General features: G+C 48.8%; 1 protein-coding gene across 1 annotated transcript in view; it reads right to left on the bottom strand.

The window, feature by feature from the left end:
- Positions 1-23,015, bottom strand: part of ANAPC1 (anaphase promoting complex subunit 1) — a 348,684-nt gene that overhangs the window by 293,805 nt on the left and 31,864 nt on the right. The window contains exons 5-11 of the mRNA XM_075339585.1: positions 19,879-19,961; positions 18,861-18,934; positions 18,629-18,771; positions 16,917-17,143; positions 14,707-14,913; positions 14,525-14,620; positions 11,621-11,711 (exon numbers count right to left, since the gene is read on the bottom strand). Coding sequence (XP_075195700.1) covers positions 11,621-11,711; positions 14,525-14,620; positions 14,707-14,913; positions 16,917-17,143; positions 18,629-18,771; positions 18,861-18,934; positions 19,879-19,961 — 921 coding nt within the window. The remainder of the gene's footprint in view (positions 1-11,620; positions 11,712-14,524; positions 14,621-14,706; positions 14,914-16,916; positions 17,144-18,628; positions 18,772-18,860; positions 18,935-19,878; positions 19,962-23,015) is intronic.

Here is a 23,015-nt window from a genome sequence, read left to right on the forward strand (position 1 = left end):
CCTCCCCTATAGGGAGGCAACTGCCGCCTGCAGGACTCTTCTACCTAGGCTGGCGTCCGCCGAAGCATAGGTATGCACCTGATAATGTTTGGTGAAAGTGTGCAGACTCGACCAGGTAGCTGCCTGGCACACCTGTTGAGCCGTAGCCTGGTGTCGCAATGCCCAGGACGCACCCACGGCTCTGGTAGAATGGGCCTTCAGCCCTGATGGAACCGGAAGCCCAGCAGAACGGTAGGCTTCAAGAATTGGTTCTTTGATCCATCGAGCCAGGGTGGCCTTAGAAGCCTGCGACCCTTTGCGCTTACCAGCGACAAGGACAAAGAGTGCATCCGAACGGCGCAAGGGCGCCGTGCGGGAAATGTAGATTCTGAGTGCTCTCACCAGATCCAACAAATGTAAATCCTTCTCATACCGATGAACTGGATGCGGATAAAAGGAAGGCAAGGAGATATCCTGATTAAGATGAAAAGAGGATACCACCTTCGGGAGAAACTCCTGAATGGGGCGCAGCACTACCTTGTCCTGGTGGAAGACCAGGAAGGGAGCCTTGGATGATAGCGCTGCCAGCTCAGACACTCTCCGAAGAGATGTGATCGCTACCAGAAAAGCCACTTTCTGTGATAGTCTAGAAAGTGAAACATCCCTCAGAGGCTCGAAGGGCGGCTTCTGGAGGGCAACTAGTACCCTGTTCAGGTCCCATGGATCTAATGGTCGCTTGTACGGGGGTACGATATGGCAAACCCCCTGTAGGAACGTGCGCACCTTAGGAAGGCGTGCCAAACGCCTCTGAAAAAAGACGGATAGCGCCGAGACCTGACCTTTAAGGGAGCCGAGCGACAAACCTTTTTCTAACCCAGATTGCAGGAAAGAAAGAAAGGTAGGCAATGCAAATGGCCAGGGGGACACTCCCTGAGCAGAGCACCAGGATAAGAATATCCTCCACGTTCTGTGGTAGATCTTAGCGGACGTGGGCTTCCTAGCCTGTCTCATGGTGGCAACGACTCCTTGGGATAATCCTGAAGACGCTAGGATCCAGGACTCAATGGCCACACAGTCAGGTTCAGGGCCGCAGAATTCCGATGGAAAAACGGCCCTTGGGACAGTAAGTCTGGTCGGTCTGGTAGTGCCCACGGTTGGCCGACCGTGAGATGCCACAGATCCGGGTACCACGACCTCCTCGGCCAGTCTGGGGCGACGAGTATGACGCGGCTGCAATCGGATCTGATCTTGCGTAGCACTCTGGGCAAGAGTGCCAGAGGTGGGAACACATAAGGGAGCCGGAACTGCGACCAATCTTGCACTAAGGCGTCTGCCGCCAGAGCTCTTTGATCGCGAGACCGCGCCATGAATGTCGGGACCTTGTTGTTGTGCCGCGACGCCATTAGGTCGACGTCCGGCACCCCCCAGCGGCGACAGATTTCCTGAAACACGTCCGGGTGAAGGGACCATTCCCCTGCGTCCATGCCCTGGCGACTGAGGAAGTCTGCTTCCCAGTTTTCTACGCCGGGGATGTGAACTGCGGATATGGTGGAGGCCGTGGCTTCCACCCACATCAGAATCCGCCGGACTTCCTGGAAGGCTTGCCGACTGCGTGTCCCCCCTTGGTGGTTGATGTATGCCACCGCTGTGGAGTTGTCCGACTGAATTCGGATCTGCCTTCCTTCCAGCCACTGCTGGAAGGCTAGTAGGGCAAGATACACTGCTCTGATTTCCAGAACATTGATCTGAAGGGTGGACTCCTGCTGAGTCCACGTACCCTGAGCCCTGTGGTGGAGAAAAACTGCTCCCCACCCTGACAGACTCGCGTCTGTCGTGACCACCGCCCAAGACGGTGGTAGGAAGGATCTTCCCTGTGATAATGAGGTGGGAAGAAGCCACCAATGCAGAGAGTCCTTGGCCGTCTGGGAAAGGGAGACTTTCCTGTCCAGGGATTTTGACTTCCCGTCCCATTGGCGGAGAATGTCCCATTGAAGTGGGCGCAGATGAAACTGCGCAAACGGAACCGCCTCCATTGCCGCCACCATCTTCCCGAGGAAGTGCATGAGGCGTCTTAAGGAGTGCGACTGACTTTGAAGGAGAGCCTGCACCCCAGTCTGTAGAGACCGCTGCTTGTCCAGCGGAAGCTTCACTATCGCTGAGAGAGTATGAAACTCCATGCCAAGATACGTTAGTGATTTGGTCGGTGACAGATTTGACTTTGAGAAGTTGATGATCCACCCGAACGTCTGGAGAGTCTCCAGTGCAACAGTCAAGCTGAGTTGGCATGCCTCTTGAGAGGGTGCCTTGACCAGTAGGTCGTCCAAGTAAGGGATCACAGAGTGTCCCTGAGAGTGCAAGACTGCTACCACTGCCGCCATGATCTTGGTGAACACCCGTGGGGCTGTCGCCAGACCAAATGGCAGAGCTACGAACTGAAGATGGTCGTCTCCTATCACGAAGCGTAGAAAGCGTTGGTGCTCTGTAGCAATCGGCACGTGGAGATAAGCATCCTTGATGTCTATTGATGCTAGGAAATCTCCTTGAGACATTGAGGCAATGACTGAGCGGAGGGATTCCATCCGGAACCGCCTGGCGTTCACATGCTTGTTGAGCAGTTTTAGGTCCAGAACAGGACGGAATGAGCCGTCCTTTTTTGGCACCACAAAGAGATTGGAGTAAAAACCTTGACCTCGTTCCTGAAGAGGAACAGGGACCACCACTCCTTCTGCTCTTAGAGAATGCACCGCCTGCAGAAGGGCATCTGCTCGGTCGGGATGTGGGGAAGTTCTGAAGAACCGAGGCGGAGGACGAGAACTGAACTCTATCCTGTACCCGTGAGACAAAATGTCTGTTACCCACCGGCCTTTGACCTGTGGCAGCCAAATGTCGCAAAAGCGGGAGAGCCTGCCACCGACCGAGGATGCGGAGGGAGGCGGCCGAAAGTCATGAGGCAGCCGCCTTGGAAGCGGTACCTCCGGTTGCTTTCTTGGGGCGTGAGTGAGCCCGCCAGGAATCAGAGCTCCTTTGCTCTTTCTGAGTCCCTTTGGACGAGGAGAATTGGGGCTTGCCCGAGCCTCGAAAGGACCGAAACTTTGACTGCCACTTCCTCTGTGGAGGTTTGCTTGATCTGGGCTGGGGTAAGGAGGAGTCCTTACCTTTGGACTGTTTAATGATTTCCGCCAATTGCTCACCAAACAGTCTGTCTCCAGATAATGGCAAGCTGGTTAAACATTTTTTAGAAGCAGAATCTGCTTTCCATTCCTTTAACCACAAGGCTCTGCGCAAAACTACAGAGTTGGCGGATGCCATTGAGGTACGGCTCGTAGAGTCCAGTACCGCATTGATAGCGTAGGTCGCAAACGCAGACATTTGCGTAGTTAGGGACGCCACTTGCGGCACTGCTGGACGTATGAGAGAGTCCACCTGTGCCAGACCAGCTGAAATAGCTTGGAGCGCCCACACGGCCGCGAATGCTGGAGCAAACGACGCGCCAATAGCTTCATAGACAGATTTCAACCAAAGGTCCATCTGTCTGTCATTGGCATCTTTAAGAGAAGCCCCATCCTCCACTGCAACTATGGATCTAGCTGCAAGCCTGGATATTGGAGGGTCCACTTTTGGACACTGGGTCCAGCGTTTGACCATGTCAGGGGGAAAAGGATAACGTGTATCCTTAAGGCGTTTAGAAAAACGCTTGTCCGGATAAGTATTGTGTTTCTGGATGGATTCTCTGAAGTCAGAGTGGTCCAGAAAAGTACTCAATTTACGCTTGGGATACAGGAAATGGAATTTCTCCTGCTGTGCAGCTGCCTCCTCTGCAGAAGGGGCTGGGGGAGAAATATCCAACAGCCTATTGATGGCCGCTATAAGGTCATTTACCATGGCGTCACCATCTGGCGTATCCAAATTGAGTGCGGCGTCAGGACAAGACTCCTGATCACCCACCTCTGAGCCATCATATAGAGACCCTTCTCGCTGAGACCCTGATCCGCGTGATGACGTGGAGGGTCTCTCCCAGCGAGCTCGCTTAGGCGGACTGGGACTGTCATCGGAGTCAGAGCCCTCAGCCTGTGATGCCTGGGACCCCCTTGAATTACGGATTAATTCCAGCTGAGGGGGGCCGGGGAACATAGACACAGCGGTGTCCATGGTCTGAGCAACTGGCCTGGACTGCAAGGTCTCCAGGATTTTTGTCATAGTCACAGACATTTTATCAGCAAAGACTGCAAATTCTGTCCCCGTCACCGGGGCAGGGTTCACAGGCGTCTCTGCCTGGGCTACCACCACAATAGGCTCTGGCTGACGAAGTGCCACTGGGACTGAACATTGCACACAATGAGAGTCGTTGGAGCCTGCTGGTAGATTAGCCCCACATGCTGTACAAGCAGTGTATACAGCCCGTGCCTTGGCACCCTTGCGTTTTGCGGATGACATGTTGTTGTCTCCTCAAAGCAATATAGGGTGTACAGCCAAGAAGCGACCTTACAGTGCAGCACACAAATATAACACTGTGGCACTAGTGGGGCCGCACGTATGTGCTGCTTACCGCCCGCTTAGCGCGGGTGTGTGGTCGCCAGAAACCCCTAGCCTGGGTCCCCCAGAGCCTGCGTCCGTCCTCCAGCCAGACTGCATGTGTATAATGGCTGCCGGCGTCCTGGGGAGCTGCAAGCCTGGGGGCGGGCCTAGGGCGTGCACAGAGAAAAAGCGCGAAGCCTGTGTCCTACTGTGCTCAGTGAGAGGGCTGGAGCATGTAAATCGTGCTCCAGCCCTCGGCGCTGCCGATTGAACAACGTCTCTCCCCTACCCTGATTGACAGGGTGGGGGGCGTTAACGAAGCGGAGCTAGGCCGCAGAAAACCGGGGACTAAAGTTAGAAGCGCCGCCGCCGTAAAAGCGCGGTCGGCGCGTCCCCGGCGCACTACAAGTCGCAGCTGCGCCGCCGCTCCAGGGGCGGTCGGCGCGGCGATCCACACACATAAAGTCCCCCAGTAATCTGCGGGGACTATAAGCCCAGCGCACAGCGCTACAGTCCCCGGCGCACTAGCACACCCAGCAAGCCTGGGGTGTGCGTGGCCTGCCATACGGGGACACAGAGTACCTGAAAGTTGCAGGGCCTTGTCCCTGAACGGCACTCCCGCTCCACATCCAGCAGGTTCAATGGGTCTGTGGATGGAGCCCGGCCTCAGGGCTTGGTGGCCGGTAAGATCCCACTTCCTCAGAGCCCCTCAGGGGGATGGGGAAGGAAAACAGCATGTGGGCTCCAGCCTCCGTACCCGCAATGGGTACCTCAACCTTACAAACCACAAGTGGGGTAAGAAGGGAGCATGCTGGGGGCCCCATATGGGCCCTCTTTTCTTCCATCCGATATAGTCAGCAGCTACTGCTGACTAAACAGTGGAGCTATGCGTGGATGTCTGACCTCCTTCGCACAAAGCAGAAAACTGGTGAGCCAGTGATCCCACTGGGGGTGTATAGCCAGAAGGGGAGGGGCCTTACACTATTTAGTGTAATTGCTTTGTGTGGCCTCCGGAGGCAGTGCTATACACCCAATCGTCTGGGTCTCCCAATGGAGCGCCGAAAAAAAACGGATTTTTGTGTACTCACCGTAAAATCGTTTTCTCTTAGCCATCATTGGGGGACACAGGACCATGGGTGTTATGCTGCCTATCCATAGGAGGACACTAAGTAGATGCAAAAGCATAGCTCCTCCTCTGCAGTATACACCCCCTGGCCGGGCCAGGCAAGCTCAGTTTTAGTACACAAGCAGTAGGAGAAAAAAAACAGTAAACTTCTCAACAGAGGAACATGAGAAAAAAAGAGTCATAACCAAATAAGGTACTGAGAGAACCAAGGCCCAACAGGGCAACAGGGTGGGTGCTGTGTCCCCCAATGATGGCTAAGAGAAAACGATTTTACGGTGAGTACACAAAAATCCGTTTTTCTCTGACGCCTCATTGGGGGACACAGGACCATGGGACGTCCTAAAGCAGTCCATGGGTGGGAAACATAAAAGAAGGCAACACAACCCAAGGACTAGGAACCAGTCCCAGACAGCCTGGAGCGCCTACTGAGAGAGGTGCTCTACTGCCGTTTGCAGAATTTTCCTACCCAGATTTGCCTCAGTTGAAACCTGGGTATGGACTCTGTAATGCTTTGAAAACGTATGTAGGCTAGACCAGGTCGCAGCCTTACACACCTGTTCCACTGAAGCCCGATGCCGAATGGCCCACGAAGCGCCAACTGCTCGCGTGGAATGAGCCCGCAGCCCACTAGGAATGGGCTTGAGTTGCAAGCGGTAGACTTCCTGGATCGCAGAGCAAATCCAGCAAGCCAGCGTCGCCTTTGAAGCTGCCTGTCCCTTCTTAGGCCCCTCAGGAATGACGAACAAAGAGTCCGTTTTCCTAAAGGGGGCTGTCCTGGATAGGTAATATCTGAGAGCTCTGACGAGGTCTAACGAATGCAGAGACCTTTCCACGATATGAACCGGGTGTGGACAAAAGGAAGGCAGGACAATGTCCTCGTTCAAATGAAACGGGGTAAGAACCTTTGGAAGGAAATCCGGAAGGGGGCGCAGAACCACCTTGTCCTGGTGAAAGATCAGAAAAGGCTCGCGGCAAGAGAGAGCTGCCAGTTCCGAAACCCGTCTGATGGACGTAATTGCCACTAAGAATGTTACCTTCCAGGACAGAAGAGCATGGGAGGATTCCTTGAGGGGTTCAAAGGGAGACCTCTGGAGACCGTTCAGAACGAGGTTGAGGTCCCATGGTTCCAGCGGCCTTTTGTACGGGGGAACTAGATGGGGAAACGCCCTGGAGGAAGGTCTTGACTTGCGGTTTTTGAGCCAGGCGGCATTGGTAGAAGATTGAGAGCGCTGAGACCTACCTTTTAAGGGAACTGAGAGCCAACCCCGCTTGCAAGCCAGACTGTAGAAAGTCGAGAATTCTGGGGATGGCCAGAGGCATAGGCTGGACGTTAGTTTCCCTGCACCATGAAAGGAATATTTTCCACGTACGGTGGTAAATGCGGGATGAAGCAGGCTTTCGGGCACTGATCATGGTGGCAATAACCGCGGGGGAGAATCCCGCTCTTGTTAATACCCAGGTCTCAATGGCCATGCCGTCAGCTTCAGGGCTCTGGAGTTCTGATGGGAAATGGGCCCTTGGGTCAGCAAGTCTGGGATGTCTGGAAGGCGCCACGGTGCGTCTGTGAGCATTTGTACTAATTCGGCGTACCAGGCGCGCCTGGGCCAGTCCGGTGCTATCAGTATCACCGGGACTCCCTCTGCCTTGATCTTCCTGATTACCCGCGGCAGCAGGGGTAAAGGTGGAAATATGTAAGGCAGGCGGAAGTGGTGCCAGGAGCAGACTAGAGCATCCGCGCCGATGGACTGCGGGTCGCGTGACCTGGCTATGAACGCGGGTACCTTTGCATTCAACCTTGAGGCCATTAGGTCCAAGTCTGGTGTGCCCCAGCGAGTGCAGATATGTAGAACACATCTGGGTGGAGAGACTATTCTCCGGCAGCCAGGCCTTGGCGACTCAGAAAGTCTGCTGCCCAGTTCTCTACCCCAGATATGTGTACCGCTAATATCACTAATCCCGTCGATTCGGCCCAGCCGAGGATCTTGTGGGCTTCGAGATAAGCCGCTTTGCTGCGGGTGTCCCCCTGCCGATTGATATAGGCTACATCTGTCGCATTGTCCGATTGGACTCGAATCTGACGACCCGCTAGCAGAGGGCAGAACGCTCTGAGCGCGAGTAAGATCGCGCGGAGTTCCAGGATGTTGACGGGAAGGAAAGACTCCTGGGGCGTCCGACGTCCTTGAGCAGTGTGGTGCCGGTACACTGCTCCCCAGCCTAGGAGGCTGGCGTCCATGGTCAGGACCAGCCAGTTCACTGGGAGAAAAGATCTCCCCTTCGATAGAGATGAGGACCGAAGCCACCAGCGGAGTGCGTACCTGACTGAAAGCGTCAGGTGAAGATGTCTGTCCAGGGGGAAGGGGCTCTTGTCCCAGGCCGCTAGAAGGGCTAGCTACAGTGGGCGAAGGTGCAGTTGAGCAAAGGGTACTGCTTCCATAGCCGCCACCATCCTGCCGAGAACTTTCATGCTGAATCGAATGGAGCGAGACGGAGGACGTAGAAGGCAGCGTACCGCTCGTTGAAGAGCGAACGCCTTGTCCTGAGGGAGAAGGATCAAGCCCCGACGGGTGTCCAGGGACATGCCCAGGAAGGTGATGGATCGTGATGGGATCGGGGATGATTTGTCCAGATTCACTAGCCACCCTAAGCGGGATAGGGTGTCCACAGTGATCTGTACGCTGGTTGAGCAGTCGCGGAAAGAGGGGGCCTTGATGAGGAGGTCGTCCAAGTAAGGGAGAACGACTACTCCCCTGGCGTGACATGACTTTCGTGAAGACCCTTGGTGCGGTGGCAAGGCCGAAGGGTAGAGCTACGAATTAAAAGTGGGAGTCCTGAATTGCGAAGCGGAGGAACTTTTGGTGATCTAGGGCGATGGGTATGTGCAGGTACGCGCCCTTGATGTCTATGGAGGCGAGGAATTCCCCTTCGACTATGGATGCAATAATGGACCTCCTTAGGGACTCCATTCTGAATCTCCGTACGTGCACATGTTTGTTTAGGTGTTTGAGGTCCAGGATGGGTCGAACTGACCCATCCTTTTTGGGGACCACAAAGAGGTTGGAATAAAACCCCCCGAGCTTCTCGTCGTCTGGGACAGGTATTATCACTCCTGCCGTTTGGAGCGAGTGGATTGCTGAGAAAAAAGCTTCGCGTCATTTTCGAGTCTTTGGGGGGTTTGAGAGAAAGAACCGACTCGGGGGTCGGGTCCGAAATTCTATGTGGTAACCGGAAGACACAAGGTCTCGCACCCATTTGTCGTCTGAGGCGGCAGCCCAGATGGGTTGACAGAGCCGCAGTCGACCTCTTACAATGAGTGTGTCTTCCGGGGCGCCGAAGGAGTCATGAGGGGGGAAAACGTCGTGGCAGAGTCTCCCTAGTCCTGGACTATTTCGGTCTAGGCTGCCATGACGAAGTGGGTTTCGGGGAGAGCTGAGAAGGTCGGTCCCTGCGTAGTCCGCGGCTGGTGGCGGGGACAGCACGGGATGTCGACCAACCAAATCAGTTCCGAAAGGAGCGGAACGAGGACTGTGGACGTCTGGTGAAGGACGTCCTGGACTTCAGCTGGGGGAGGGAGGTACTCTTTCCTCCCGTGGCGTCAGAAATGAGCTTGTCCAGACGTTCGCCAAACAATCGGTCTGGAAAAAAAGGGAAAGGCCCGTGAGAGACTTCTTGGAGGCAGAGTCCGCTCACCATTGTCGGAGCCAGAGAGCTCTACGGATGGCTATGGTATTTGAGGCGGCAAACGCTGCGCAGGTAGCAGCGTCCATGGAGGCCTGGATGAGGTACTCCGCCGCAGCGGCAATTTGAGCTGTTACCTCTGTGAAGGTATGAGTGAACTGGGATTCCTCAAGCGAAGTGTTAAGGGAGTCTGCCCAGACCGAGATCGCCTTTGCGACCCACACAGAGGCAAAGGAGGGCGAGAGGGAGGAACCCGCAGCCTCAAAAGCAGAGCGGGCGAGGTGCTTCACCTGTCTGTCTCTCGGGTCCTTGATGGAAGAACCATCGGGTAAAGACAGGAGCGTCTTTGTGGTAAGGCGGGAGACCGGGGGCTCGACCGAGGGCGGATCGGCCCAGCCCATAGGGGCAGGTGAGGCAAAAGGGTACCGGGACTCCTTGAGTTTTCGGCTACCGAAGCGCCTGTCAGGCTTCTCCCTTTGCTTTGTGAGGATATCCTGAAACTCTGGGTGATCAGCGAAAGCCTTTTGTGGTTTCCTTGCCCTCTTAAAGGAGACCGCATGGTCAGTGGTAGTGGATGGGGGATCCTCCACATGCAGAGTTTGGTTGATTGCTGCTATAAGGGAGTCTATTGCAGTTTGATCATCTGGGGGTGATGAAACCAAGGAATCCTCCTGGTACAAACAGCATTCTCCCTCCTCCAGCTCTTCAGAAGCCGTGGAGCGTGTGGGAGAGCCTGCCCTGTGCGCTCCCGAGGGAGAGCCCGCTGGAGACACCCTGCCGTGTGCTCTTTTCCTGATCCCTGCAACTGGTGAAGCATGTGCCCGGATTACCTCAGAAGGATCCTCCATAGGGGTATCCTCAGGCTGCGTTCCGTCCAGGGACCCAGAAGGGTGTGGAGGACGACATTGCATAGCCAGAACCAGGTTCTGTGACAGTTTTTCCATGGATTGGGACAGAAACTGTGCCCATTCCGGTGGCCTGGGAGCCCTAGGCTCTGGGCTACCGGTTGCGGCGGTGGTGGCAGGGGTCTTGGGGGGCTATAGGGGCACAGGACTCACAGAGAGAAGAAGTGTGTTTACGTGGTAGCTCAGCATGGCAGGCAGTGCAGGCTGAATAATAGAGTATGTGGGCTTTAGCACTCTCTTAGTGCCCTTAGAATTCTGCATGTCCCTAATAGAAGTATGCCAGGAGGGGGAGCAATGCTCAGCAGAGCTGCAAGTGAAGCAAGCACCTTACCCGAATCAGCCTATAGCCCTGTCCTCAGGAAGGATTAAGCTCTATGAAAATCTTCGCAGGCTTTCCTGGGGGGGGGGGGGCTTATCGCGGCCACGGGGGGCGGGGCTTAGCGTTAAAAGAGCAGGAAGATGAGTCAGTGTGCCCCCCCTGCTGTGGGTAGTAAAAAAAAAAAAAAAAAAACACGGCGGGAAGGGAGCTTCTGAGTTTTCCTCCCTCTCCCTACAGTCAGCACACAGCTTGTCACCGGTGGTTATCAGCCGGCTTTTCTGCTAGAGCAAATAAACAGAGCAGATAATAAACAGTGTGAGTCCCTGAGCCCTGGGCCCTCCCCCCTGCCACCGGGAAATTATCTGCAAGACTTTCTGCAAACAGCAGAACTTCCCCCTCCTCCAGCCAGCAAGCTAGAGAAAGTTAACACTGTGTGTGCAGGATCCTTGCACATAATAAATACTGTAAATGCCCTGGGAGCCTTCTCTGCAGCGTCTTTTCTCCCTTTGTCTGGGAAACCAGTCAGGGGGATCTCACCTTAAAACACTGCTTTCCAGGCAGTGAAAATAGCAGTCAGCTTGCTGTGTCTGTGTCATATTCAACTCAGAGCCTGCAGAGAGGGGCTGAGGAATTGGGCTATAGGGCACAGGCCTCTACCCTGGGCTTTGGAAAATCAATGTCTGTAGAACCCGTCGTCCAGCCCAGGCTCCAGCGTCGTGGGAGGGGGTACGTGTAGGCAACACTTCACGTTCCCGCCCGTTGATGGCAGTGGGAGATCGGTCCCAAAAGGAAACTGTCGCCCTCAAAAAATAACAAACCTTGAAAGGAAGTGCCTCCTACAGACACTAAGCTAAAACTGAGCTTGCCTGGACCGGCCAGGGGGTGTATACTGCAGAGGAGGAGCTATGCTTTTGCATCTACTTAGTGTCCTCCTATGGATAGGCAGCATAACACCCATGGTCCTGTGTCCCCCAATGAGGCGTCAGAGAAATATATATATTAGATTACTATAATATATATATATATATTATACATATATACACACACATTTTATTATATATATATATATACACACATAAACACATACATACGTACACACACCTCTACTGGTGCAGCATCCTTTGCTGAAACATTGGAGACGGAGCCAAAGATGAGCTGTGACTTGTCATTACTCTCCTCAAATTTCACCATCCTGGAAAACATGAAAATGTGTAAATAGCCACTAATATACGTTTGTTGTCAGGCTTTAGACATGTTACCCTACAGTTCCTTTTAATTTTAAACTTTTCATTTCTCACTACAAGAAAAATAATAAAAAATGTACACATTGAAGTCCTCCTAGGATACATTACCACTAGGGGATTTGTTTGCCAATATAATACCCTGTAAAACTTGTGCACAGCAGTTCATGGTGCCTGCCAGCATAATAGTGACAGGCCTTCTATGGGTTCATTATATGATCTTGATATCCAAGGGTATATGCAAAGTGCGTTTTTTGGATGACGACATACTAGTATTGCTTCTGAAGCTGAAGTTACGTCAGGTAAATAAAGCCAATGTTTTCCCTGAATCTTCTCTTCTGACAGTTTCTGAAGCCTTTTGACCACTTCTTTACACTGGGGTTTTTTGTTTTTTTTCTTCACATATAACATAGTGGCAGTTTTCAAATGGAAGCCATCAGAAGAATGAGCCAGTCACATTCAGCTGATTCTCAGCTATCCAACTTTAAAGCAGTTAAAAGAAATGACAGAACATGTGCACAGCAAGTAGTTTTGAAATTGCATTTAATAAGTTCATACTTTTTGTTGTTTTTTTTAGTTGTTTTTCAGATCTTCCAGGTAACGGCCTAGCAGGGAGAGCACAGGGGCATCGGCACACAAACACCACTACCAAAGGCTTGTCCGGTGACAATAGTGTCTGACGTATAACACTCTCCTTGACGTCTCAAACATCGTTGTCGGCCATCATTTCGGCTCAGCATGAATAGACTTTCATCACTGAATTGCATTGAGGCTCACTGATACCTCGTCCAGCAAGACGATGGCGCCTGGGCCTAGTGGTGTATTCAACTACCCCTGCAGGTCATCCAGCACACAAACCACACAGATGTAAATGGTTTTAAAATGATCAGATGTGACACTTAGTTGCCTCTCACCTTCCTTAAACGTGCTTGGAGTTGTATGGCATTGATTATCTAGTTAAAAGGGCATTGTTCAAATTGGAAACAGTCATCAGTGTGGAATGTGTCAATGTCAAATGATGTCCACTTCTATGTTTTTATGTGACTCTTCCAGTCTCTCTGTGTCTATGTTGCAACCTGCTAATGACACTCTGACACTCTATGCTCAATGGCAACTTCTGTCTGAGAACATCCTACTGAAGCCTCACAATGGCAAGGTTAATCAATTGTTATGCGGGCTTCACGAGCGATCGTACCCGCCCCCGTCATTTGTGCGTCACGGGCAATTAGTTGCCCGTGGCGCACAAAGTCGTTAAACCCCCGTCACACGTACTTACCTGCTGAGCGACCTCGCTGTGGGCGGCGAACATCCACTTCTTGAAGGGGGATTGACGTTCGGCGTCACAGCGACGTCACACAGCGGCCAGCCAATAGAAGCGGAGGGGCGGAAATGAGCGGGACATAAACATCCCGCCCACCTCCTTCCTTCCGCATAGCCGGCGGGAGCCGCGGGACGCAGGTAAGCTGTGTTCATCATTCCCGGGGTGTCACACGGAGCGAAGTGTGCTGCCCCGGGTACGGTGAACAACCGGCGCCATTAAAAATAAACAATTATTTTTAAAATGAGCTATGAGTACACGACTTACAATTTGTGAGCGATTCTGCGTCACTCGGAGGTGTCACACGAAACGACGTCGCAAGCGATGCCGGATGTGGGTCACGAATACTGTGACCCTGACCATGCATCGCGCGATAGCTCGTCTCGTGTGACGCCCGCATTAGGCGTTGCCTTTGTCTCAAGATGTCAAAATGCGAACAGCATGATGAGGACTGTTTAACTACCAATTGCAATTGAATCTCTAATTTTATTGGGCGATTCATGGGTCAAACATCAGTTGTGAATTTTGCCATTTACCTTCACCTGAAAAGGTTAGAGGGCATTTTAGGATCATTCTGAAATAATCACCAGAAAGCCAAATATCCCTAACTTTATGTGAGCAGTACATATAGATGTATACCATCTCTACCAACCCTCTCGTTGCAACGCTTTCCTAGCTCCTGTACCCAAATATGAATCTACAGTAGTTCTAACACATTCAGATGAGACATGCTCACGTCTCATGGTATATTCAGTGATGTTGTTCATCTGCAACATGGCCCCTTCTCATTGCTCAGGTCAATCTTGTTATGAACGCTCGTGTTCAGCTCTCCTGATCTATTCCCTTGAGTAATGAGACAATCATCCACTCTTACTGCGCAGAACAAGCAAAAGCAGAAGAGCTCGTGTTCAGAGCTGCTGCTCTACAGCAATGAAGGCAATTTTGCTCAGGCTGATCCTCAGCAGCAAGTGCTGTCACACAATTGTCATTTCAATGTTTAGGACAAGCAGGAGTAGAAGTGTTTTCAAAATGTTTAGGCAATGTTATTGCTTCCTCTGAGCACAGGTACATACTAATATCCAGACTGTAGTGTTTTAAGTTTCTCTATCTCCACTTTCGGAAGTATAAGCAATTAATAGGAAGCGAGCGGCAGCCGCAGATCTCACTTCCGGTTGATTACTTATATGTCTGAAACCGGGGGCAGGAAAGCTTGCTGGTGATTGGGGGCGGGGCTTGCAAGATGTAAGAAGCTCATCTGAGCCCTGGGAATGCGGGTGCCAACACCGCTGGGACCACGCCAGCATGGTAGATTATTAGCTTCTTTATTTTAATGGGGGCAAAGATGGAATAAGAAGGGGTTGTCCAAGTTGTGGACAACCACTTTAATTCTAGTAGGTTTACAGAAGCATTTAGTAGCTGTGCTACAACGCAGTTGTGGAGACATACCTGAGCTGATGCTGGGACTCCACAAGGAAGCACAGGAACTTTTGACCACACAAATCTGTCGTGATAAATACTTTTGTAGCCTGAGAGTTCTTTTCTCTGTTAGAAAGGTTAAGGAGTAATACATTATCAGATGACATTTCCTGTGGGCTGGTGTACACATACAAGCTTTAATACAGCCTTACCTTGTGTTTGTAATGGTCTCTGTCCAAGGGTGGTCAATGCACAGTTCTGGGACAATGGGTTCGGTTTCTGCAGACAAGAAATCACTAGACGTGCTGTTGGGGGAATTGGAAGTTCCTAATCTCTTTGGTGATGGAGTGTAATTGGAGAAATTAAACCGCTGAACACCAGAGAATGAGTGCACTCCTAAGGCAGGTGAATGGGAGCGGCTGAAAGAGCAGAAAAGAACATTATCATTGTATTTAAAGACAATATTTCAGCAGGTTTTTGGTATGTAACCTGAACACTGGAATCAGGATCTCTGACTGTATATCATGCTGCCATGTGTCACTTACTTGGCTATTTTGTGATTTCAATAAAATCAGTTTTTTATCAGAAAGAAACTGTCTTTAGAGGACTTGGTGTCTCCTGCTCCATCCGCGCCCCAACCACACCATTGTACACAGAAAGCTGACAGTAAGTGGCGTGGGAGGAGTAAGAGTTTTCATTTTTTTCATTAATAGTGCACACAGAACTTTATAATACATCTTAGAGAAATCTGCTTCTTTCTCTTCCAGGATTGATCATTCTGGCTTCACACCGCAGACAATCTGCTGATCCAGAGGGATTGTCTGACCATCTATACCATCTATTCACCTTGCCCCACAAGTGCAGATGTTACATGTAGTAAGAATGAGTCTGGCAGCAGCTTATTCCACTTTCCCTATTGAGAATCCATGAATACTTGTCCGACAACTAAGTTTTAGTATACCTATATTTCAGTTATTAAATGTGTCAGAGAGTTAAAGAGGTTTTTTTTCCTAAACAAAGTTATTTTTTATCAGTAGATCTTGGAATAATAATTTCCACAATTGGATGTGTTTAAAAAAAAACAAAAACCCTCAAACATTCCAGTGCTGCGATAATCTAATAAATGTGCCCCTGCTATGTACTGTGTAACGGCCATGCCATTATAGCATGGGATCACAAATAATTCTTTCTTTGATGTAAAAAAAATATTTTAAAAAGAGGCATGGAAATGTTTTACCTCACAAAAAGAATCAGCTGTGATGCCGCTCTGTAATGTCTTTATACTCTTTTGCTTCCTTCCCTGCCCAGGAAATTTGGTATGATCAGAACATGTCCCAGTACGGTCAGACACGGCCATTACACAGTACATAGCAGGGGCACATATATAACATTATCTCAGCACAGGAACATTTTTATTTAACACTTCCAATTGTGGAGATTATTATTATTCCAAGATCTATTGATAAAATGAACATTAAAATGAACTTTGTTTGTGGAAAAACCCTTTTAAGTATTTCACATAGGCAATCCCTAGCAATCCCTAAGTTAAGAAATACAGAGGCTGTGCAGACTTGTTCGTAGCTTGAATTTGCATGCAAGTTAGAACAAATAAATACAGGAGGAGCAAAACAAAAAAAAACAACAATAACAAAAAAACAAACACAAAATACTCACCTCATCACTCACCTCTGTAGCTGCTGCGCTGCGCACAATCCAGTCCTCGTATTTCTGCCTTTGTGCGTCACATCTCCGGCCTTCCCACTGTAGGCCAGACGCTTATGCAGAATTCAGGCCTCAATGGTTACTGCATGTTGCAAGTTCATGATATCAAAAAATGTGCAGAGACCTTTGACATCCTGGCTAATAATGAAGAGACCGGAGCTGCAGCACGCAATGGTGAAAAAAGGACTGGACAGCAGAAAACGAGCACCAGAAAGGTGAGCAATTAGGTATTTGTTTTTGGGGTTCTTTTGTTTTGTTTTCTTTAACGTCTATGAGCTGTACAAAAGTCGGATGTTTGTAAGTCGGGGACGGTGCACTGTAGAGTGCCTCACTGGAGTACCCTACGGAGGGATAAGGGGCTTTAAGCCCTAGTGAAGGAAACCCTAGCTATAACACTGCAATTCCTACTGTAAAGATCTGACTGGCAAAGGGTCAAGTTATCAAAGAACTTAGTGCATTTTTTGAAGCAAAGAATGATGGAAGAGTTTTGGTCTGAAGTCGGTAGAACTGTAACTGTAGAACTAGGGTTATGTAACTGCTGTAGAATACGTAAAGCAAAGAATCTGTACCAGTTTAGTAACGGAAGTATCCATGCTGAATGATAGTGAAGCAGACTTACAAGGCACAATATATATAATGTATATATACAGGGAACATGTGGAGTAAATTGAACAACAGACACGTTTATAACATGACTCACCTGAGAGCAGCCATATTGGATATAGAGGGAGAATGGGAGCGAGAATGGATGCTAGGAGAGGACACCGAGCGACTCTGGCTGTGGAGAGAGGAATAGTTCTGGAAAGGGGAGGCTGCTGGGGAATCTCCTTTGGACACGCTGCGCAGATGAGCCGTTAGTGAGCTGTTCATTAGCCCATGCTGCGGGGTCCCCAGCTGATCAGTGTATTTCAGGACCGCATTCTGTTCCTATATGTCCAGAAATGGGGAGATTAAAATCAATGTATAAATAAGTTAAGTAACTGTGTAAATACAGTGTATTACTGATCCAGAGTCACAGTTCACTCATCTGCTGGTTGCTATTCCAACATTTGTCTAAACGCCTAGTCACACTAAACAACTTACCAGCGATCCCAACAACGATACAACCTGATAGGGATCGCTGGTAAGTTGCTAGGAGGTCGCTGGTGAGATGTCACACTTAGCGACACTCCAGCGATCCCACCAGCAACCTGACCTGGCAGGGATCGCTGGAGCGTCGCTACACGTGGAAGCATGCTGCGCTTGGTAACTAAGGTAAATATCGGGTAACCAACCCGATATTTACCTTGGTTACCAGCGCACACTTAGCTTAGCGCTGGCTCCCTGCACTCCTAGCCAAAGTACACATCGGGTTAATTACCCAATGTGTAGTCTGGCTATGTGTGCAGGGTGCAGGGAGCCGGCACTGACAGCTGAGAGCGGCGGACGCTGGTAACGAAGGTAAATATCGGGTAACCAAGGGAAGGGCTTCTTGGTTACCCGCTGTTTACCGTGGTTACCAGTGTCCGCATAAGCCGGCTCCTGCTGCCTGCACATTTAGTTGTTGCTCTGTCGCTGTCACACACAGTGATGTGTGCTTCACAGCGGGAGAGCAACAACTAAAAAATGGTCCAGGACATTCAGCAACAACCAGCGACCTCACAGCAGGAGCCAGGTTGTTGCTGGATGTCACACACAGCAACATCACTAGCAAGTTGTGCCTCAGCAGCGATGTTGCTAGCGATGTTGCTTAGTGTGACGGTACCTTAACTCAAAAGTGATAAAATATTCCTTTCCTTGCTTGTCACAAATATACATTCGATATGGAAAGTTTAATATAAATTTTCAAAAAGTGAAGGGCCCCAAACATTCAAAACAGAACATTTCATTTTGACGTTCTGGCCCTCTAAAAGGGCGGAAATTTAAAAAAAAAAAAAAAATGCACTGTTCTCTATGTTCCACTACAAATCTCTTATGCATCAGCACAGCATCACATAGGCAGCTATAGCCGATACATCGCTCCCGGCTGTGGTAGCAGTGCGATTACTCTCTCCTCTATATTCTTCTAAATGAGCAGTCAGGGGGCTGAACTGTGATCTCCTGCATTATAATGTGACAAGTAGCTGCACAATTAGCATCATCAACTGCGATATTTGTCTAAGCAATTTCATCAAGCAGGAAGTTCTGCTAAATGGAACGGTGAGCCCCTCCAGAAATCAAAAATCCATGTAATACCCAAGGGGTTAGTTACAGACTCTAAGTGATTGAAACAAAAACAGTAAAAAAATATAGGAGTCCTACATTAAACTTTTTTGTTAACACTAACTTACATTGTTGGGGTCAAAACAGTGGAAAGCTTACCACCAGGAGATCATCAATAGAAGTTATATTCTACTATATGCTATGGTTATTCATTCATTTTAGATTTCTTACCTCCGTTTTCACTTTCCTTAGTGCCCATACAGTATGTGAGCCCTGCACAGTATCATACGTCATCACTATGGAAGGGTCAGCATTGGTGAAAACAATTCTCATAGTGTGGTCCGAAACATACTGTACTCTGCTGCCGAATAAACCTACAAAGTCAAGTTGTTTTAAGTAATACAAGCAAAACTGACTCCAGGACAGCAAAGTGTGAACGCAATTGTTGAAAACTGGAACTCACCTCCCGATTTGCAAACTAGAGGAGTAATTTCATCTAAAGGGTGCAACATGCTGAACATAGTTGGTAAAGGTTCCCTAAAATCAAATAAAAAAAATACATATGGCATAAAAAGGGGAGCATGACCAGGAAATATTTCATTTTGGTGCTCTTGCTTTTTTCCTTTCTACTTTCCAAGAGCTATAGCTTTTATTTTTTGTGCCCACAGAGCCGTATAAGTGTTTATTTCGGGATGAGCTGTAGTTTTGAAAGACAACTTTCACTTTATCTTATAAAATACTAACATAAGTTGAGTGAGATAAAAAAAAACTACCAATCGTTTGAGATTTGCTATTTTAGCACTCGCTGGGTAGTAAATATGACCTGGTAACATTATTCCTCACGTCAGTATGACACAGACGATACCAAGTTTGTAGAGTTTTTTTATGATTTTTAATTTTTTTTTAAGAATATAGTGGGGAGGAGGGAATGTAGAAGGGAAGGGGAAAAAAATTGTGTGGCCATTTTCAGAAAACCGTAATTTTTTATTTTTTCTTGCTAACAGCCATGTGTGCGGGTGTTGTCTTTATTGATACCCTTTGGGGTACATGTAACGCTTTGCTTATTTTTGTGTAAAAAATCAGTTACACGGATCTCAAAATGCTGACAATGAAAACAGTAAGTCATCTGAAAAAAAAAAAAAAGCCCTGAAAGGAAGCAACACAAACACAAATTATTCTGTAAAAAACGTCAACATTGTGCAAAAGTTAACTAATAAAACTATACCGTATATATCTAACATGCTGCACAAGAGTTAACATTTTAGTTATTAAAAAAATATAGTGAACGATGTAACAAAAACAGAATGATAGCACTCCTGTTTATTTCTATTACATCACCCTAGCAAAAAAAATATTTATTACACTTCCTCAAAATAATACAATATCAAATAAAGCTCATTTGATTAATATAAAAAACCAAAACACTTATACAGCTATGTCAAGAGCAAAAGTATCTAAAGTATCTTGCTGGAAACACGCACCTTGGGGGACTTGGAGGCATCTCATGTGAGTAGCTGTTGCGCTCAAACAGTAAGCCATATTTTGTGGGCCAAACATTAGCGACCTAAGAAATATGAAAAATATTACAAAAGAAATGGATCTGTTCACACAGACGCTATCTTATTGTAGGAACTTGGTGGGATTTTTTCCATACATACTCTAGACCACTAAAAATTGTGGCTCCCTGACTATACTAATACTATTGTGGCTACAGCCTGTATCACTGCGTAACAGTAACACGCAGAATTCAAGTTTTTAAATAATGCAGCAATCTGTAGGTGTAATATTCAGGGTGCGGAGCTGAGCAGTGTCTTCTCCTGTTTGGCACCGATCACATAGATCAGTGCAGAGCAGGAGGAGAGAGGGAAGCTCCCTGTGATCGGGGAGGGCAGTGTGTCGGCATTCCCCTCCATCACAGGAAGCTGCCTCCAGACTATAAGGACAACATACTTTTTAGCAGCAATTTTCTTGCTAAAAAGTGTATATCTTATAGCCTGAAACATTTGGCACATAACGCCATCTATGGCTTTTACCTCCTACCTCAGCCATTAGAACCCAATGACCAATTGTCCATACTGTCTACCGCATGACAGATTTATGTGGTAGATGGTCATGTTCTTTCACTCACACATACTGGGAAAAGGTGGTATCTTTAGTTAGGAACAAATGGAAGAGGACCCCCGACACGGGAACCTCAAAGTTTATTGTTCCACTATCTATCAAATACTTATGATACCACCCAGTACTTCATAGCCTTCTCCTAGCAGGTAATGGCTGCTTACTAGCAGAGGCTTCAGCTGCCACCACCATCCATTGTCCAGGCTGTGGGCACCTCAAACATCTAAATATAGACAGAAATTAGACTAAATGCACAACTGAAAATCTGAAAATTTAAAAACAAAAAAAAAATGAAGTTTTATCTTTTCTACATGATACCGAGATGCAGTAAATAGGTAAAATGATAGGCTCCTATTAAGCACAGCTTGTGGCTGGACTTCACATCAGTACCAAGTTCTTAAGGCCCCGTCACACTAAGCAACATCGCTAGCAACATCGCTGCTAACGAACAACTTTTGTGACGTAGCAGCGATGTTGCTAGTGATGTCGCTGTGTGTGACATCCAGCAACAACCTGGCCCCTGCTGTGAGGTCGCTGGTTGTTGCTGAATGTCCTGGGCCATTTTTTAGTTGTTGCTCTCCCGCTGTGAAGCACAGATCGCTGTGTGTGACAGCGAGAGAGCAACAACTAAATGTGCAGGCAGCAGGAGCCGGCTTCTGCGGAGTCTGGTAACCACAGTAAACATCGGGTAACCAAGAAGCCCTGTCCTTGGTTACCCGATATTTACCTTCGTTACCAGCCTCCGCCGCTCTCACTGTCAGTGCCGGCTCCTGCTCTGTGCACATGTAGCTGCAGGACACATCGGGTTAATTAACCCGATGTGTGCTGTAACTAGGAGAGCAGGGGAGCCAGCGCTCAGTGTGCGCTGCTCCCTGGTCTCTGCACGTGTAGCTGCGTGCGCTGGTAACCAAGGTAAATATCGGGTTGGTTACCCGATATTTACCTTAGTTACCAAGCGCAGCATCTTCCACGCGGCGCTGGGGGCTGGTCACTGGTTGCTGGTGAGCTGACCAGCAACTCGTGTAGCGACGCTCCAGCGATCCCTGCCAGGTCAGGTTGCTGGTGGGATCGCTGGAGCGTCGCAGTGTGAAATCTCACCAGCAACCTCCTAGCAACTTACCAGTGATCCCTATCGTTGTTGGGATCGCTGGTAAGTTGTTTAGTGCGACTGGACCTTTAGCCATGAGTGCCTTCAACATCCCCACAGTTGCCATGGCATACAATCAGCAATCACATAGTTGACAACAGGAACTTGACACAGCAGTCTACCCAGATTGCTTGCTTTAAATGTCCCAGTTATTGACAGCGGCATTTAAGGGGGCATTGCAATTAAAGGCAAATTGCTGTAAAACACAGGTAAAACACATTGTATGTTAAGCAGACTCAGCTCCTGAGCCAGCTCTATACAACCGCACCAGACAAAGGAAGTTCTGATAGATCTTTTTGGGAAGGGGATAAGGAAAAGATTAAATGAAGATACAAAAAAAAAGTGAAGATTGATATTGAAGAAAAAAAGTAGAGGAGAGGGCATGGAGAAGGCGATATAAAAGATCAGGGGGTGTACAAACTGCGATCTACAATGCCATTTAATGTGGCACTCAGCTAGTGACATGGACATGCTTCTCAGTGTCCCAAAACGTCAGGAACATAAGACTGTCAATAGATGCAGGAAAAATGTCTACTGTGTTATGTGTGGGGCAAGGCTGAGTAGATGGCACATAACTGACGTTCTCTGCTTACTGCACCATCAATTCTAGTGTCATGTACCCCCTTTGGACCCTGCACAAGGTATAGCACGGTATTTCAGTTATCACACAGTCCTCCAGTAAGGAGGTAATCTTGACTATCTAATGTGTGTACACAGGATAGAAGGCAGGGGTTCCCCATTCTACTATTTGATAAGTGAAGGCTAATGTGACACTCACCAAACATGGCTGGGGACCAGCCTTGGACTAGTCAGCTGAGACAACTAGTCCCCGGCCAGCTTTTCAAAGTGTGTTTTATTTGAAGCTGTGTCCTACCAGAATAAAACATACATGGCTGCAATAACGTGGTTCAGGCAGAATGAAGCAGATAACAGGTTGGCTTTAAAAAGGCTTTGCACCCCTGAAATTAAGGACTATGTTACACCGTAGTAGTAATAGCAATAAAGTTACAAGAGCATCTCAATAAATTACAATATCATCAAAAAAAGGGAATTTTGTTTACTTACCGTAAGAAGGGAATTTTGTTACTTACCGTAAATTCCTTTTCTTCTAGCTCTTATTGGGAGACCCAGACGATTGGGGTATAGCTACTGCCCTCCGGAGGCCACACAAAGCACTACACTAAAAAGTGCAAGGCCCCTCCCCTTCTGGCTATACCCCCCCGTGACATCACGGGTTCTCCAGTTTTAGTGCCAAAGCAAGAAGGGGGAAAGCCAATAACTGGTTTAAACAAATTAACTCCGATTAACATCGGAGAACTGAAAAACCGTTCAACATGAACAACATGTGTACCC

Source organism: Anomaloglossus baeobatrachus, chromosome 3 (assembly GCF_048569485.1).
Source record: "Anomaloglossus baeobatrachus isolate aAnoBae1 chromosome 3, aAnoBae1.hap1, whole genome shotgun sequence".
NCBI lineage: Eukaryota > Metazoa > Chordata > Amphibia > Anura > Aromobatidae > Anomaloglossus > Anomaloglossus baeobatrachus.